Here is an 18,999-nt window from a genome sequence, read left to right as displayed (position 1 = left end):
TGTTGTGCAGGGTAAAAGCACAAATACAGACCCTTTAAGTGCCAAGGACGAGGTATCTTGTCCTTGGGATTACCTCCCCAGTGCCAAGGACGAGATATCTCGTCCTTGGCACTTAAGGGGTTATGAAGGAGAAAATGTTAGAAGGCTTTGCATGGTGAAATACTGAAATCACCAAAAAAGGCCTTGGCACTGGGGGGGGGGGGACCCATGGCAGTTATGTAATGTTGAATGTGGTACATATATGGAATTCGTGTATTGATTGCAAGATTGGGCAAATTGTTCTGTAATAATTGAGAACTTTGAAAATGTTATGGGATCGATTTCCCTTTTTGTCCCCTCTTTTCTATGGTTGTGTGTTAAAAGTTGTTTTGTATTAAAAGTTGTTTTGTATAACTAAATAACAATAAAATAAAAAGACTACCTAACAAAACGAGGCGATGTAGCATTTGTTTATACTGCACAGGATCGCTGCGCTTACATCATTGTGACATCGCACATGGACGCTGATGCAGTATGAGGATAAACAGGGATAGAGGTGAAGAGCGCGAGAGATGCAGAGTTCTACCTGCGTTTCCCTCTCCACCTGTGATATAATTTGTATGGAGCTTTGCGCTCTAGTTAAATAAAGTTAAATTCCCATATAACTTTACTCTGTGATATTTCTTTCTTATTTTTCAGAGTTGTGACTGCATAAAACAGCAGCACTTTAAGAACAAAATAGTTATATTCTGTTTAGCATGGAAGAAAATCTGTCAAATGACGTAGTGGTTTTGACCAGCAAAAACACCAAACCCTCGAGGCAGTAAACGTGTCAGGAAACACGGGAGCAGGGCAGGCTGAGTAAAACATTAATCACTTACTAAAGCAAGGATCATCTCTGTACAATGGCTTCACCAAGGTCTGCTTCTGCCAGTGACAGATCTTTAACCGCCAGTGAGCAGCCCAGAAGTGTATACCCTTGGTGCCACATCTCCACAAACAAAGAACTATTTGAAAACGGACACAGGCACACAAGTTATTGGTTATTGGTGGCACTGGGTTATGATATGATATTTTATTTATATCGCGCTCGTACACAAGTGTTTCAGAGCGCGATGGTTAAAAAAGAATGTGCATTTCTGAAAATATAAATCATGCACTGATATACAAGTGTTTACAATTGGGTTAATTTTAAGTTCAGATACTTTTCCCCATCGCTCAATATATTAATTACTGATGTTTCAATTTGTCAATAAAGTCACTGCTAATAAACACACATTCTCTGATCAGTTTTGCCCAAGATAACAAGATACTCATGTGCATACATGCCAACATTCAGATGCACCTGGGAGGGAAATTTCCACAGGGAAATCGCGAGACGCTTATTTCCCCATAGGAATGCATTGGGGCTACAGTTATTTTAGGCGGGAGACTGTGAAAAATAGCAATATTTTTCACCTAAAAATCGGGAGTCTCCCGCCTAAATCGGGAGGGTTGGCATGTATGCATGTGCAATACCATCACCTCTGAATTCCTATTAAAGGGTAACTCAAAAGTAAAATGCATTGCACACTTTAGCTGAGTAATGGAAATAAAATGAAGTGCTTGCCTGTCAAACTAAACTGAAATCTCAGTCAACTATGAAACTGTCACCTCTTTTGGGGCAAATATACTTATATATGTTATTACACACTATTACAAAAATGTAAACACAAGGGAACTGATCTTGTTTCTAATTCGAATGGAATTAGTAAACCTCCTCACTTACTGTAGGATCAAATCAAGTTTAGTGATGATTATGATACTTCCCTTGCTATGTCCCTTTCATAGTCATTTAGATACGCCACACCTTTTTGATTCCATTTAAAGCACTGGCATCCTATGTACCATCCCTTAGCATCCCGGCGCAGGCCATTTACAGTCTCTTTTTATTCGTCTATCAGAAACATTCGGTAGGCAGGTCTTATTTCGGACTTTTTTTCATTAAAAGTTGAGCTTGTTTTATTCACTGTGTACTCCGGAAGTGCAGCTCAGGGAGTTGTAGGACCTGGGAGAGCTAAATTGCTGGTCGGAAGCGTAGCAGCACATTTTAGAGACGCAGCGCTGTTGTCCGGAGACCGTGAAACCGTGCCAACATGTCGGAGCGGAAAGTTTTAAACGTGAGAATCGTGGATAAAACGGAGTGCAGAGAAAGAGCTGGGACAACCTATTTAAGGGGTTCCGTTTGTGCGGAGCTTGTCAAGTGGAGTGATGTCTATGTGTGTTTAGGGTGGGCTGGGTGTAGACGTTTCTCAGTGTAAACGCCGATAGTGCGATCTGGGGGAAACGGATGCCTCCTACCCCAAGTGACGCAAGACTGTCGCCCAATACACGCCTACACAGGTTCGCCTCACCCTGCAGTCCCAGTTGCGAGGCTTAATTGTGTAATCACATGTCCTGTACATGGGACTTCCAGCCCATTTAATATGAAAAACAAGAGAATACGTCTCAATTTGACATCTGCAAAACAGGGAGTGACTGAACATATTACACACGATAGAAGCCCAATTGGCAGTTTTGACACCTCAATACACTGCCACTTAAGTGGCTTCCTTCCCTTAATGCTCTACAGTCAAAGTTGAGGGTGCCCTAGTACCTGAAAACCAGATGTTTTGGACTACAACTCCGATTGGGCATAGCCAGCTCTGTCCCTGGGTGAGGGGTCATGGTATATTCATAGTCCAAATTCTCTGGAGAGCCATAGGTTGTTGTCCCCTGCTCCAACCAGCAGTATGGGTAGAGATTGCCTCCATAAACACCCTTTCAGTGAACAGAGCTTAACCAACATGTACAGTATGAGCTGGATTGCCACCAGTGATGAACATCTGCAGTGTGTGCTCAGGCTACACCTTTAAACCTATAGGACGATCTGTTGTTACCCATAAACACAGTCACATGTAATCTCCCCTTTCACACCCCCATACATGCCTGCGATATGAGCAGAGCCTGCGTCTTACTAAAACAATTCAAATGAACCCTAAATGCATTCTAAAACGTGAGCCAATGCTGCCCTCCTTGTTTGATTTGCAACGACCGAAAGATAAGAAAGATATCTACATTCCCCATTTTTTAACGTGCAATTGGAACCAAATCATGACCGATCTGCCGCAGCACATTGCTTGTGATACAGCCGTGCAGCATCATGCCCTTTTTACGCAGCTCTGTAAATACTTACTATTTGGGTACATCTTATTGTACTTCGTAAGACATGTTTCACATTGCCTTGGGTGTGACTTTGAAAGGAATAAATATGATTAGAACTTCAGGCCTCACCTGCTTCAGAAACCCCCTATAAGGATTTCTGATTCAAACAATGTTATTCATTGTGTGCATGAAGGAAAGTATTGAGGCAAAGGTTGAGTGACAGATGATTACCCCCACCATCCTTTCTCTTGCCTCTTTCATGTGTCCATTCCTGTGTTGGCTAGGTTTACAAGGACCTGGGTACCCCTTTGACTCCTTTTTCTCTTAATGAGAATCTAAGGACAGATGAAAGTTTAAGTAATTGGGAACGGAGATTGCTGAGCTCTTAGCGGCGTATTCGCAGAGTTCCACTCCAGCTTCATTCCCTGATCATGTGACCAAGCTAGAGAAGATGACTGGATCTCCATTTCCGAAGGATAGAATGAGGATGCAGTGGCGTGTCCCTTATCTCAAATGTTGTCATCCCGCCTGTGAATGAGATGAGAGTCGAGAAATGCCCACTTTTGGGAGGGTTATCGAAATGCTGCTTCTGATGTTTTTGGAGAAGGGGCATAACTGAGATGATTTTTCCGATGGCAGGAAGGTTATGTCATACTATCTTCACCTGGTGTGGTCCCATATCACAAAGTAGCTATTGCCTTGAGAAACAGGAGGGGGGCACGTTCGCTGCAGGCAATCGGGTTCATATGAACCTCCCCAGAAAAACCCCATGATGAAATGATGAATGTAAGACCGAGTGCACACTAACACTGCGAGGACGACTATGGCCTAGTTGGGGAAAGTCAGACGGATATGGGTCTGAAGATCAGACGCATGAATAAATGAAGTGTTAGCAGTTTTTAAGACACGTTTTCAAGGTGTTACACAATATCAAAAATAGAGAAACGTTGCTTGATCATCATACATTGAGTGTGCGCTGTGTTTTACTTTGTGGCACTCCAGGAAAAGGCTCAAAGGTTTGAAAATATTACCAAGCAGAGGACATATCGACTATGGTTTAGAAATGCATTCTAAGTGTCTCGAAGACCATTCAAGAAGCACAAAATATTATGGCTGTTTCTCTGATACTGGATGGAAGGCGATCTAAAGAGGTCACTGTGTAGTGATGGGAAGTCCCAAGGAGAGAAATTTGATTCTGACAGCATCAGCTACAAATTATAAAATGTAAATCAAACGGCAGGGCTCTGGGTATTCCTTGATTCTATGCGGAAAAACCCAAATAGGGCAGAACCTTCAAAATGGCAAAAAACTGAGGGATCGGCTGAGATAGCCTCGACCCACCCAGCATCCTGGGTCACTCCTTGACTAGTGCAGGTGTCGCATGACTTTTATTTCTTATTTTAGAAGTTGGGTCAGGGCCTGGCTTAACAGTTAAGGGCACTGCCATATTGTAGTTCAGTTACTAGATCCTGCCTGTTATTTGCCTCTTGCTGTGGGTGCGTCCTTTATTTTTCCCTGAACTTTGGATTTTAATGGGCTTATGTGTTAAGTTATGTTTTAATCCTGTTTCTCAAAAGAAGTTTTCGGCATCCCCACTGTACAGTCACAAAGGTTTAAACATTTGTATTATATACTACCACCTTGTGTAGATGCTAACAAGGTGACCGTGTTTCAGGCCCTACATTTAAAGGGTGTAGTCACAAATTTGACTCCCTAAAAATTGCCAAATACTCCCCAAAAATAAAAATGGAGCGTAAACATACTACCAACAACAAATGGTAAAAAGACATGTAGAATCTTGCACCCCTGCTTTCATAATCCCAGCTCCAGGAATATGTTTGGAGTAGAAGTCAGGGCTCGAAAATTCTTTACAAACCTGCTTAGACCCGCAGGTCGAGTAACTTACTTTATCTACTTGACCTTAGAGAAATACACTCAGCCCACAAACTGGATGGCACTTTTCTTTTTACTGAAAAAACATGGTGCCCACCTGAAGAAACATTACTGGTGCTGTCTTCTTGCATTTTCCTAAGTGACTACTAATGCTGCTTAGAATTTTTTAATATCAAAACTAATCAGCACATTTTATTTTTTACTTCAAAAACATGGCAACACCTGAAACATTTTAGAGACAAAAATCCACAGCTATTGATCACACGCAAAGACTACCACCATATAAAGTGCTTGTTGCGCTGTCAGCTGAAACACATTGCATAGTTATTAGATCTTTCATTTACCCTTAATAACAATGCAAGTTGTTACATAGCACTTTGTGCTTATTCATTCCTGCTTGCGATGTGCTGACAGGTGTTATTATTACCAAACTTAATAGTGCTCAATTTGTGAAGTGTGTGTTTGGAGTACTGTAAAATACTCCCACTTCCAAATCTTATCTGGAGCACTGACTGTTTCTATTTTGTTTCAATCTTCCTTTAAAACTATGTTGCTATCTTATTTGTGTAGAGAGCCCTGAGGGCAAGAGAGGAACGCAGGGTGAGCATGCTTTCATTGAACATGGTACCTTAAATAGCTAGCTTTGCTGCACAAGTGTCAATTTTGTTTACTTTGCATAGCAAATATCTATGCAACACTGCTTATTGTATGCCTTGCTGTGAGTTCCGTAATACGTTAGTTCTTTCATGGAATTCGTCCCTGCACAATCCTAATATGTTTGCTGACTTTGAAGAGCCTTTCAAAGCCTCTTGTGTAATATAATTACCCAAGGACAAGTTGGTTTCCATTTTAGCAGAGGCAGAGCCAAGTAGGCAAGGCTTTTTTTTTTTTTACCAAGGTTCAGCTTGGCGTCCTAGTGGAGATAATTCTAGTTTACGAGGAATAAGCTTCTCTTATTGCTGGTAATTGTCGACTGGGTCCTAGCTCTCATTCTGGTCGTCGGACAAACGAGCGCAAGGACATCATTTGGTTTGATGGAGAATGTTGAAGGACCACATTCACATTGTGGGCCGCATCTAGGAATAAGAATATGACGCTGGGTCATCTGTATTATCTCAAACAAGAGTATAAAAAACTCTTGAAGGTGAAGAAAAAAGTGTTTGCAGAGGCCGAATTGGATATTTTGGATAAGAGAATTAAGGGAAACAATGTGAAGGGATTTTGGAACCTCATAGCCTGTGGATTTCTAAACATTTCTAAACATGCACCAGTGGATGGTAGTTCAATGGTAGTTTCAATTTCACCAGCCGAGTGGGCGTCCCATTACAGGTCTAAATGTATGCTTTATTTAGAGACCGCCGTGTTTATTCAGCCTATTTAGATCTTGCGAAGGCATTTGACTCTGTAGATCGAGAACTTTTGTAGAGTAAAGTCCAAAAACTGTGAGTGCCCTCACCCCTTTTATAGTTGATCATTGCCCTCTACTTGGATACTATGGCTTTTGTTGTTAGCCAGTCAGATCAAGGGGCTCCTACGGAGTTCATAATCAATAAAGAAGTAAAACATGGCTGCCCAATGGCTCCCTTGCTTTTTATCATCTTACTTTCAGATTTCAATCCCTGCACTATTAAAGGAGTCTTATTGCGCCAGTTCTAAATGGAGCTAGCAATTCCACCCTTCTATATGCAGATGATGCAATTTTAATTGAGCTAACACCAAAGGGACTAGGTCGTAGCTTGAGCTACGCAGCCAGCTACTTCAAGAAAAACAGTCTAAATTTAAATTTTTCAAAGACCAAAATAGTGATATTTGGCAGTAATTAACCCAAATGTATATTGTCGACAAAGCAAAGAACACAGTAGTGTGTACCTGCTGCTACTTGGGTGTGTTTTTCAGAGGCAATCGTTCCTGCATGCCGCATTTCGAACTGGTGGGAAACCTTCTTCTTGATTTGAAAATGTGTGCCTGTCGGTTTATACCATTGTGCATTTTCATTTGATCTGTTGTACTCCGAAATACTAGTCTGATTTTTTTTTTTTGGATCATTTTTTTCAGATTTTATTTTTTAATCATTGGCTGTTACAGACCCCAAAGTAAATATGGGTCTTGGTGATGTTATTATCCCTTCTTTATTTGGAATGCTGACCAAGTTTAATGATCTATTGGCCACTTGTGGCTTTATTTATTCAATATCTACCACTAAATATTCTAAAGAAAATAATCTAGACTTTGCCATTTCTCCTTCTGGAACATCTGTTACTAATTGTGATCCTTTTGCTATTGACTGGTCTGACTGCTGTGCCATTCCCTTTTTTAATTCCCAGTTACATACCTCTTTTTGGATGGTCAATATATACCTCAGTAAATAGTTAAACAGGACTTATAGCTCAGACATTATGTGCTGTGTGCATGTGAAGAACTGAGGCTGCAAGTGCCTTTTTGTGCTTGACTAGTGGTGTCAAAAATATGTTGCCCAGATGGCTACTGTTTCTCCTAAAACTTTTTTTTTTTAATAAAGCTAGTATGACTCCAAGATATTTTATAATGTTAAACTGAAATAAGTGTTGGAAAAGCCTTAGCAGTCCCAGTGTACTGATACTTCTCTCCTCAATTCCGATCAACATGAAAACCGTGGATAGTTTTATTATTAAGGTACTAACTGTAGCCACTAGTCAATCTATGACTCTTTTCAGGTCGAGCCAATCCTGTGCATGTCTGTAGCATATTGTTCTTTAGAACGGTGTTTTGTGTTTTAATTTCTTTTTTGTCTGATTCAATAATAATTGGCAAATGACACAAATGACACAATCTGTTTCTGTTCCTCTATTTAATCCTTGTAGATATTCCAAGTTGGGATGGGTTTTCATTAGTGTCTGTGACTTGTAAGCAATGCAATTCCAGCCCGTATCATTTTTTTAAGGGTTCTCGTTCAGAGGCCTCCCTAATGCTATACCACTTTTACAGATTCTTAATGCCCCTTTGCCACAAGGGATTATTCCTGACCAATTGATAGCAGATTTATTTTCCTCTTTGCTCAAAAATACTTCACCAGTCTTCCATTTCCAGAGAAGATACTTGAGTGAGCCAGTTCAGGACAATTTCAGGCTAATATGGATAAGTATCAACTGCTGTGCTCATATAATTCTGTCTTCCACCCATGGCACAGCACATAAACAAACATACTTCCGCTTGTTGATGTCATAATCGGGGATGATAGAGGTGCCTGCTCATGCTCTTGGATCTCTCTGCGCGATGGTGGTCCATGGAACTCTTCTTAATATCTTGCCTGCTTGTATTGTTTTGAGGGTGGGGGTGCGCTATAGTGTGTAATTGTCTTTCCTATCTGGCTGCTCAGTGTTCAGTTGGATCCATTCCATTCCATTCTATTCCCCTCCTGTGCTTTGCGGTGCCCCACAGGGTTATATTCTAACGCATAGTCGTTTCAACCTATACATGGAGCTGCTGGGTGTTCTAATTGCTGAGTGTGGCATTGATATTCACCTATATGCCAATGACACTACCTAAAATGATCAGCTAGTGAGGATGTCTCCTGACTGAAGGGATGGCTGGATATTTTTGATTCCCGTGCTCTTTTTGCAGGACTTAGGACGTTTTAATTTTAACCCTGGAGTGAGTGAGAACTTTTTCTCACTCCCTCATGTGTTTTGACCTGATTTGAATGTTGTGTTTTCGCAGTTTTTGGAGTCTTTCAAACTCCATAGGCATCTACATTTTATATGTACACACACAGCACCTTCAGTGCAGTGTCAATGATTTCTCATGTTTAAATACCTCTTCTTGTGTGATCTACCGTTCCCAAGAATAGTAAAGTGAAATTGACTTTACCTACCTTTTCTCTTTGTAGGTCCAGCACACACCATCTTATGTGGAGTGCTGGGGGGGAGGGTGTTACCTAGTAGCCCCTCATCCTACTTTCTCATGTAACAATTTTGTCACTATTTTAAATGGCAGTGGTTTAATTTTTCCTACCATTGTGCTTTTCTACCACAAGCCGAACCCTCAGCTGCAGTACAGCACCAATGGGTGACCATTTTGTCAAAATGGCCCCTGACTTTTTTTTTGCCATTTTCAGTTTGAGGTCTTTCTTGGGTTTTACTCTGTGCGTCAAAACAGATTTGAGCCCTTTGTTTGTCTTGCCTTTGGCAGGCTTCAGCCCTGAAGCCTGCCTCTGGCTCCAGTGTGTTTGGAAGGACAGGATGTGAGTGAGCCTGAATGCAACCAGTCCTGATTGGCTGGCTGGCTGTTCTTTCAGGACAACCACCATGCTGTGTGATTGACAGCCTAGGCTGTGCATGAATGGGAGAAACCTGCTTAAAAGGTGAGGGTTTTGGGACTAGAGGCAGAGTCGACCACTGGGAGAAACACCTGACGAAGAAACCGTGAATGAAGCCTGCTGCATCCTCCTGGACCTTTGAATTGCCCAGTGAAGCGCTGGTTCTTTGCTGAAACTCCTTTTTCAATTCGACAGATAAGCTCTGGAAGGGATGACTACTTCCCTTGGGTTGGTGGGAACAACTAACCCCGAGAAGAACTACACTGGACCATCTTCCCTGACTGGCTGTACTTCTACGCTACTGCAAGAACCGAATGCCAAGGGTCCAGTTATCTGTAGTCGAGTGCAATGTCTGAAATCCGGCTAGAAGCTCCAGGAGTCTCCTAAGGACCCTCAAGAAGCAGGACAACCAGAATTCTAGTCCCCTCACCAGAGTGCAGGATCCAAGGAGTGAAGGAAGCCCAACTGGTATCCGAGATCCGCGATGGTGCTGTTTGCTAAGCGCTGAAACCGCTAAGTGCTTCTGAACCAAAAAGAGCCCGTAGCTGCCGACGACCTCCCAAGTACCGCTGCAGGAGCCCTACAGACGTCCTCCCTCTTGTCCCCATGACTGAGGCTCAGGAACAAGGGTCTGCACCACTGTAGCAAGACAGAATCCAGCTGGACCACTCTTCTACCAACTGTTTTGGTCTATTAATGAATAAATTACTCGAGCCATATATGTATATCTATATCTTTATCCAAGGCCAAAACGATACTGATCAACATTCCAGAATTCCCCCACCCATTCCTTTACACATTCCATAACAGGCATTCTATAATTCTCACTAACCTAGCAACATCTCCTCATTAATAATATCACACAACAACCCCCCCCCCTTACTTATCATCTTGTTTCATCTCTATAAGGTAACAAGTAAATTTGTACTTACAAAATTAGCAGGCTCACAATTGCATCTGCTCAATTAAACGGGTTGGTTGCCAACTCACCCCACACGGACGATTTCCTAAAACAATATCTTGTAATTCAGGACTTATATGACCAGTAGATTCCTCTAACAAAGGATTTTCTAACACAGTATCAAAATCCATAGTCATAATCATCAAAAGGAAAACTGGCATCTTCAGACCCCTTAATCATGTCTTCATCTGTATTTTCATCACTCTCGTCACGAAATAATTTTCTAAAAAATGAAGCATTCCTTGTTATCTCACATTCATCCCCTATAGCAGTTACCATAGGGCCCTTGATCTCCACAATCCTCAATGGCAAAGGCCTGTATCTAGAGTTCAATTTCCTACGTTGTCTTAGTTTCACTAAAACAGAATCTCCCACTATTAGAGTATGTTCACGTGAATTTCTCTTGAGATCAGTCCATTGTTTAATCCTCTTCCTCTTTAGCTGGTCTCTTTCTCTGATTTCATCATCCTCAACAGGAGTGTAATCTTCTAGTTGTGGAAGCCTGGTCCGAGGTTTATATCGAATCATTAAACTAGAGGGTGTTGTCTTGATATGGGCAAAATCTTCCTCGGGGCCAGCCCTTTGAGAGCAAAAAATACCCAATTCAGCCCAAAATACAGGTTCTATTGTGCTGAGCAGTGAACTCATGCTAGTGACAAATGACACCTTCAATAAGTTTTAGTATTTATTCTAAACAGTGAATTTCATATACATTTTGGGATTCAAGTTAGAGAAGATTCCAAAGCACAAAACTTAGAGAAATGCAAAATATAGAGAAACATAGAACTTAGAGAAACATAGAGAAACATAGAGAAACACAGTCTTACGCCCCTTCAATCAGCACTGGGAGACCCTGGCCCTCATAAGCTAGCTGTAACAAGCCCCGCTCAGAGGACAGCGCTGCTGGGTGCCGTCAGAGCTCCAATTCCGGGCACTTGATCTTGCTCGAACCAAGTCCACAGGACGATCTCCCACCTGAGTCATGTGAGCATGCATATTTTATAATCTCGTGCTGTCCGTCCATGACGCACAGTTCCAGAACTTTCCCTGTGCAAAATATAGGCTGGCTCATGGAAAAACCCAGCTCTGTAAATTTCCACTGTGCTCCTTCTTCTGAGCCCCTCCCTGGAGCCCATCTGCGCGAAAGCTCAGGAATGTCTTATCATTGCCTTCCCAGAAAAAGGGAGATTAGTTTACAGGGCTACCGTTAGTGAGGCAGAATATTCTCTAAAAGACATGCACTCATTGCTTAGTGTTCATAGCGCTTAAGACTGGCTATCTAAGCGCTATATAGGTGCCATAATGTTCCAAACACTCCAATATTGTCTATTAGCTTACAGAGCAAGGGCCTTCGCCCTGCCTGTCTATCAACAATGCATAATGTGACCTATCACTCATACTAGGCCTGCATATTCCTTGTAGCTCACTACTGCATAATGGAAGTGCTACAACAGACTACTGTCAGCATTTTTGGCACATACTTTGAATACACTATTGGCTTTCAGCAGCTAATGCTGTCATCTAAAGCCCTGATTGGCAAAGTTGCAATTTTGTGTATCACTACATTCCACCCCTATTCAAAGTGTGTGCGACAATGCTGACTAATACTCATCAATATAGTATTTAGTGCAGTGATAAAGACCTTGGGGCTTTGCAAGAGGTTTAAGCAAACTATCTTCTAGCGGTTAGTCAGCATGGCATGCAAGGTAAAACACTACCTAAACAAAAATGTACACAAAGTGAACAGTGACATATACCCTTGCCAAAACCTGGCCTACACAAAAATACCTGCACAAAGTGAACATGGACATTTACTCTAGCCAAAACCTGGCCTACACAACAATACCTAAATAATTATTGTATAACTGATTGTCAGTTAAAAAGCAGCATGCAGTTAGAATGTCAAGGCAATCCAGTGTAGTCTAATCTACAATGCACTATTGCATTTATGTATGGTGACCAATTCTAAAACCTGGCAGCCTTTCACTCTAAGGGCCTACCCTCCCCCTGATCGCAGGGCATTCAAACGTGGGCTGTGTGATTAGACACTTCCCCCATATATGTGGAACCCAACCAGAAACCATCTAATTTCGTGAACAAGGTGAACCCATGGGCACCAGGTTATCTAAATAAAAGAAATTCTACTAATTTGCATTAAAGCTTGGCATGTGTTATTCATGCAATCAAAAGCAAGCAATTTGATCCATATGTATGCTGGTAACTGTAGCTCTGTGTGCCAGTGTGTGGAGGATGGTCGCCCCCACTCAGTAAAAAAGCCAACACCTGCTGATTTAACAATGTTTGCCATAAAATGCATCATGTGTATTTAGCAGTCTTGTTGACCTGCCCTATGGCAGAAAAAATGTCTTCATACCTAAAATTCTGCCATCTCCAGTGGTTGCCAATACTTGTAGCAGTGTTGGGCGTATCAATGGGCCCCACTAGGCCAGAAGTTCTATAGCAGAGCTGGCATCAGAACCCATAGTGGCTAGCTTATTGTGCACAGTTTCTATGTCACAAGCATATAAAGCTCCTGTTACTTCCCGCTGCTCCCGCAATTAATGAATCTAGCTCCTTAGCTACGCGCACTCTAATGATGGGCCATAGAAATGGACTCCATTTGTAGCAGCTTGGTAGTACTAAGGAAGAAACATTGCCTCATGATAAATCTATGTCTAAGTGTATCACTGTAATAATGGAGGTGTGCATTATCAGCCTACAATTTAAATGTTGCCTTACTACTGGAAAATCTAACATGTTCACAGTGTCTACCTATTGTGACTTGGAGAATACCCTTCTTCAAGTGGGATATCTACCATATACAATATTAGTTTTAGCTACAAACACCATACTACCATCCGGCAGTGGCTGTTTCATCACACCATTGTGTAAAATGCATTTAGTCAAATTATAGTCCATAAAATCTTGGCGAGAACACTCGCTGCAGTTCTTGGTCAGAAAAACATCACATTAAACAAATTAAATAAATCGTTGTATCCATTCACTGAAACATTTGGGCCTAGGACTTCATAGACACCAGTCATATGAGTCAGTGACAAAAGATGTCTGACAATGTGCCAGGCCAGTACGCTAGCAATTCCATGTGGATACTCATTTGTAGCGCTTTTCCAAAGAATTATTCCAAATGTCTAAAATCAAAAGGTGACTCTTTGCATTAGTGTGCTGGAGACAGCTGTCCCCACAAAAACATGAAACTGGTTGGCTTAACAAAAACCGTGTCACACACTGTGTCATAAAATCAAATATCAAGTCAGTCATGGTTTCATTTACCTGCCTTAAGGCTGTAAAAGTATCCAGTGTTTCAAAAGTTACCATTTCAAATTGGAGCTCACACACTTGGCAGCATTACTTCAAATTAAGGATCTTAACCTACGCACAGGTGACTTTGATGTGCGCACTCATTTTATCTCAAAATAAATTACACTCCTGCTTGCATAATCCTGCTGCCCCAACAATTCATAAATCATTTTCCTGCCTACGTGCAACGTAGAAGTTTTTTTTTTCAAAAAGCAAAACATCTCTGGTTAAAGCAATTCAGTTGGAAGAGCAAAACCATTTTGTTTTTTCAGATTCATCTCAAAAAGTGCATTTAAAAACCATTTTTCAATGTGTTAGCATTCAAGTGCTGTGTCACACAGCTGTTTGTGGTGCATGATGTCACAGTCCACAACCCATTGTCCACAATCCTTTTCACAAGAAAGGCAAAACATATCAACCAGATTATTTCCAGCAACTGAATCATTTGAATGCAGCATCAAATGTTTGATAACTAGCCAAGTCTGCACCGTGCCAGTTCAGCAAAAGTTATTACTCTGTTGGACACCTTTCGCAGGTTGCAGAACAAATGTTCTCATACGTCATGCATGTTAGCAGCATTGAGTGCGGTGCAGGACACGTTCAATGTTCGCATATTTCATCACGCAGTGACTCGCTTTCTCTGAGAATGCGTCTGCTTGACTGATCAGTGTCACCCGCAAATTGCACACATCTACTTCAATAATGGCACGCAACTGTCTTGCTTTTTTGCCTAGGCAAAATACAAACAGAAATGTTAGGATTTCATCAAAAGTACAATGTCAGCGTTATCCACCCCTTCCCTTAACACCACACCCATCTTCAGAAGTCTCATCAGGTAACTACACACTTTATCATTGCTACCACAATTATTTGTCACTCTTCTGCATGTTATTGGGGGCTTATTTACACTCAACCATACGGGGTGTAACTGCCTAATCACAAACTCATTTGTGCAATGCGATCATAGTTGGTCAATGGTACTTCAGACTGATCTGTGCTTTTACAAAAGCCATATAATAAGTACCCAGGTCGCACAATGCTTTTCTTTGTCACCAGAGCGATCACGAATGCCAGGCGCCAACTTGCTTCCAGTGTCTCATGATCTTGAGTTAGGTTGCCCTGCTGGCATTACTCCATATTTCAAAGGTAAAGTCTTTCCGTCCCATACCGCCTGCAGTTGCACAATCAGCTTTGTTTATTTTTCTCCATACAGCTAGTGTCTTTCAAGCCTCTGGTTTTTCACTTATCATTTTCTCAAAGGGTGTTTGCTGATTTCTTGGCCCACCCCTTTGAGAGCGATAGTCTAAGTCAGTTTCTTTTTGTTGCTTCAACAAATCATTCATTCTTGCACTAAGCTGTGAGGCTTCTGGATCATGGCTAATGGGCAGTGTTCATGTTGTACTCCAAAGCCCCGCTCTGCATGTTGTCTCTTGCAAAACGGCTAAGCGCTTTTGTCAGTTTTGCTTCCATCTGGAATGCCAAAATGTCTTTGTCAGTTACTCCAGCCCGGGCAATGTAGCTTGCATTTTTAAACAGCTGTGTATTTTCACTTCTCAAAGCGCCTAGAGGTTTCTTCTCCAGTGCACAGCGCTTTACTTCAGTTCACATCACATGGAGCACTGGAATGCAGCTTGCACAGCAATGTCGCTTCACATCACATAACATGGTGCATGGGGATGCAGCTTGCACGGCAATGTCTCTTCAAATGGGCAGCTGTCTTTTCTTAGCCCATTCACAGATGCACAGGTTCCCCAAATGTTCAGATGTGATGTGCCCATCTGCCATTCTGCGTGCAGTGTTTGTTTTCCTTCCAGTGTTGATACTGGGCAAATTCTTTACTTCTGCAAGCTCTGTTATTTGCATGCCGGTGTTAGAAAGCATGCGTACATCAGCATGTGTACGGTAGATTGTGCTCTGTTTTATTTTCTCTTCACAGCAATTATTGCCTTCAGTTCTGTTTCAGCATTTCTGTCTTTGCACCCCCTCCTCCTCAGTTTTTTGCTCACACTGACCGTGTCTCTCACAGGGGGTGGAATGCAGGAATGTCATTGTTTATCTTTCATGTGCACCTGGCAGCGCCATGAGCACGCTGCAAACTTATCTCTTTGCTCTATAACTCTTAAACTGTGGCGGCTTCAATGAGAGGCACTCGTTTCAGACAGTTCATCCAGATTAACTCTTTCATGCACTGCTTTTCTCCAGCAACTCAGAAAAGCTCTCATATCTGCCAGCTTCTGTAAACACCATTTCACTAAACAGGAGCGCAGTATTCTGCTTTTTTCTGCCTTCCTCCAACAGTTTTTTTTTTTTTTTTTTTCACGCACCTCGCCCAAGACAGTGCAAGTTATCTTCAAGGCACAAGCTCTGTACACACAGCAAGACTCTTATTTTCAAAAGAGGCACTTTCTCTTGTCATCAGATTCTACTCCATGTAATTTTGCAAAATGTCAAAGCGTCTTTTAGACTGTTTTGAACTGATCAATGTCCCATTTAAAAGCATACGTTTTTTTTTTCTTATTCCTTGTAACCTTGTAGTTTGGCTTCACAAGCTCACTCCAAAGCAATGTGCGATCTTTCAAAAGAACCCGCAACCCACTAAATCTTTGTGCTGTCTTATCACACACAGATTGTACCATTGCCAGAATATAACCACTTATTTCAGTGCATTTAAAAAATGCCATGTGTAGTGCAGCTCCCTGCACATTTTTTTTTTCCTGCAAGAGCAACCCACACTCTATATTGCTTGTGGGCTGTTATTGTGTCAACAACATTTTTCACCATGTATCACAGTCAACAGGTCACTATTTCCAAAAACATACATCACTTATAAGGCAACAGTCCAAATCCATGGCATAGCGTGGGAACAGTCAAAAATACTCCTGGGGCAATTTAGGGGCAATTTAGAAAAATATAAATTGTCTTTTCTTTTCCCCCCAAACCATTGCAAACTGATTCTGCAATTTCAAATCAATACACAAAAATCGAAAATCCAAATAACATCACTCACTTTCTTTTTAAGTGAGTCTCTCACCCATTATAAACATGGCACAACTAAAATGCAATATAACCATTTTAGTGTGTTTCCTTTAAACAGAATTCGCCACCAGCACATGGAATTTACAGTTGCCAAAAGAAAAACAAACCCTTTAGGCTCTCAGCACAGATGTTACTCTTTCTCCTAAGCACGGCTCATTCCCCACGTTATCTTCAGGAATGTCAACACTTCAAAAGCATACATTAAAAAAGCGAACCTTCGCCTCCGTACATTACAGCCCCCCACTCGCTAGCACACTGGGGCTGAGTCAATGGTTAGATTACTATTCACAATTTGCATGTCAAATCCTTGCAACTATTTTTCCCTGCCCTCATGACAGAATAGAGTTGAGAACTCCGTCTCACTTTGCATTTCAAATTACAACTTTAAACTGGGGAAACCGCATGATAAAATTCTTTCCTAATTGAACATACATCTTTCTTGACCATTCATCGGAGCGCTTTAAACAAAGTCATTTCCCGCTTGTTTATCGCCTTGTACTCCCTGGCTCCATTCCCAAGCAATAAGTCAGTCACGACTGATTTACTGAAGGGAGTCTTAACCACACAAGCTATCGGCCACAGCAAGCCGACAAAACGCTGCTGTCTTTTGAAGTCTCAGAGCTGCAGTGAGACCACCAAGTAAATGCGACATCCTGCTCCTCACTCTGCACTGTGTTCTCTCACACAATTTGTCATTTCACAGCAAGGCACTGCTCTTCACAAATCCCACCGCTGCCACCAAATGTCTTGATATGGGCAAAATCTTCCTCGGGGCCAGCCCTTTGAGAGCAAAAAATACCCAATTCAGCCCAAAATACAGGTTCTATTGTGCTGAGCAGTGAACTCATGCTAGTGACAAATGACACCTTCAATAAGTTTTAGTATTTATTCTAAACAGTGAATTTCATATACATTTTGGGATTCAAGTTAGAGAAGATTACAAAGCACAAAACTTGGAGAAATGCAAAATATAGAGAAACGTAGAACTTATATAAACATAGAGAAACATAGAGAAACACAGTCTTACGCCCCTTCAATCAGCACTGGGAGACCCTGGCCCTCATAAGCTAGCTGTAATAAGCCCCGCTCAGAGGACAGCGCTGCTGGGTGCTGTCAGAGCTCCAATTCCGGGCACTTGATCTTGCTCGAACCAAGTCCACAGGACGATCTCCCACCTGAGTCATGTGAGCATGCATATTTTATAATCTCGTGCTGTCCGTCCATGACGCACAGTTCCAGAACTTTCCCTGTGCAAAATATAGGCTGGCTCATGGAAAAACCCAGCTCTGTAAATTTCCACTGTGCTCCTTCTTCTGAGCCCCTCCCTGGAGCCCATCTGCGCGAAAGCTCAGGAATGTCTTATCAGTGCCTTCCCAGAGAAAGGGAGATTAGTTTACAGGGCTACCGTTAGTGAGGCAGAATATTCTCTAAAAGACATGCACTCATAGCTTAGTGTTCATAGCGCTTAAGACTGGCTATCTAAGCGCTATATAGGTGCCATAATGTTCCAAACACTCCAATATTGTCTATTAGCTTACAGAGCAGGGGCCTTCGCCCTGCCTGTCTATCAACAATGCATAATGTGACCTATCACCCATACTAGGCCTGCATATTCCTTGTAGCTCACTACTGCATAATGGAAGTGCTACAACAGATTACTGTCAGCATTTTTGGCACATACTTTGAATACACTATTGGCTTTCAGCGGCTAATGCTGTCATCTAAAGCCCTGATTGGCAAAGTTGCAATTTTGTGTATCACTACAGGTGTATATCCAGTCATTTCATGAGGAGTATTACGATAACTTCTCAACATCTGACATATCGCTTGGGGCATTGACACATTATCCACTAATGCTTTCTGTCGAGTTTTCTTTAATGTATCCATGAATCTTTCAGCCATGCCATTAGCTTGTGGCCATAATGGTATGATTTCCTGATGCTTAAATCCAAGATGAGTAGCAAATGTGTTGAATTCATGACTTTGAAATGGTGGCCCATTATCAGTCTTGACAACATTCGGGACACCCCGTTCACTAAACAACTCTTCTAGAACCACTGCAACATGGTGAAAAGCGGTAGAAGCCAAATGTTTAACTAATGGAACACGTTAATACTCATCTATCGCCACTAGAAGATATCCTCCTCCTTCAAGTGGAACAAAGAAATCAAGTGCCCCTCTATTCCAAGGACCATCAGGCAATGGCACCAGTCTTAGAGGTTCAGACTGCTGTACAGACATAGTCACTTGACAAGCAACACAATGGTTTAAAATATCCTCAACATGATATCCATATAAGGAAACCACACTTGATTCTTTAGAATTTTCTGTGTAT

General features: G+C 41.8%; 1 protein-coding gene across 2 annotated transcripts in view; it reads left to right on the top strand.

Moving 5' to 3' along the window:
• The first annotated feature begins 1,933 nt into the window (after positions 1–1,933).
• YJU2 (YJU2 splicing factor homolog) overlaps positions 1,934–18,999 on the top strand; it is a 236,698-nt gene continuing 219,632 nt past the window's right edge. The window contains exon 1 of one of the 2 annotated variants that reach the window (XM_069649384.1): positions 1,934–2,138. In XM_069649384.1, coding sequence (XP_069505485.1) covers positions 2,115–2,138 — 24 coding nt within the window. In that variant the 5' untranslated portion in view covers positions 1,934–2,114. The remainder of the gene's footprint in view (positions 2,139–18,999) is intronic. The other variant, XR_011303929.1, reaches the window with a different exon arrangement.

Source organism: Ambystoma mexicanum, chromosome 1p (assembly GCF_040938575.1).
Source record: "Ambystoma mexicanum isolate Mex_15411 chromosome 1p, UKY_AmexF1_1, whole genome shotgun sequence".
Taxonomy (NCBI): domain Eukaryota; kingdom Metazoa; phylum Chordata; class Amphibia; order Caudata; family Ambystomatidae; genus Ambystoma; species Ambystoma mexicanum.
This window is presented reverse-complemented; position numbering and strand designations above follow the sequence as displayed.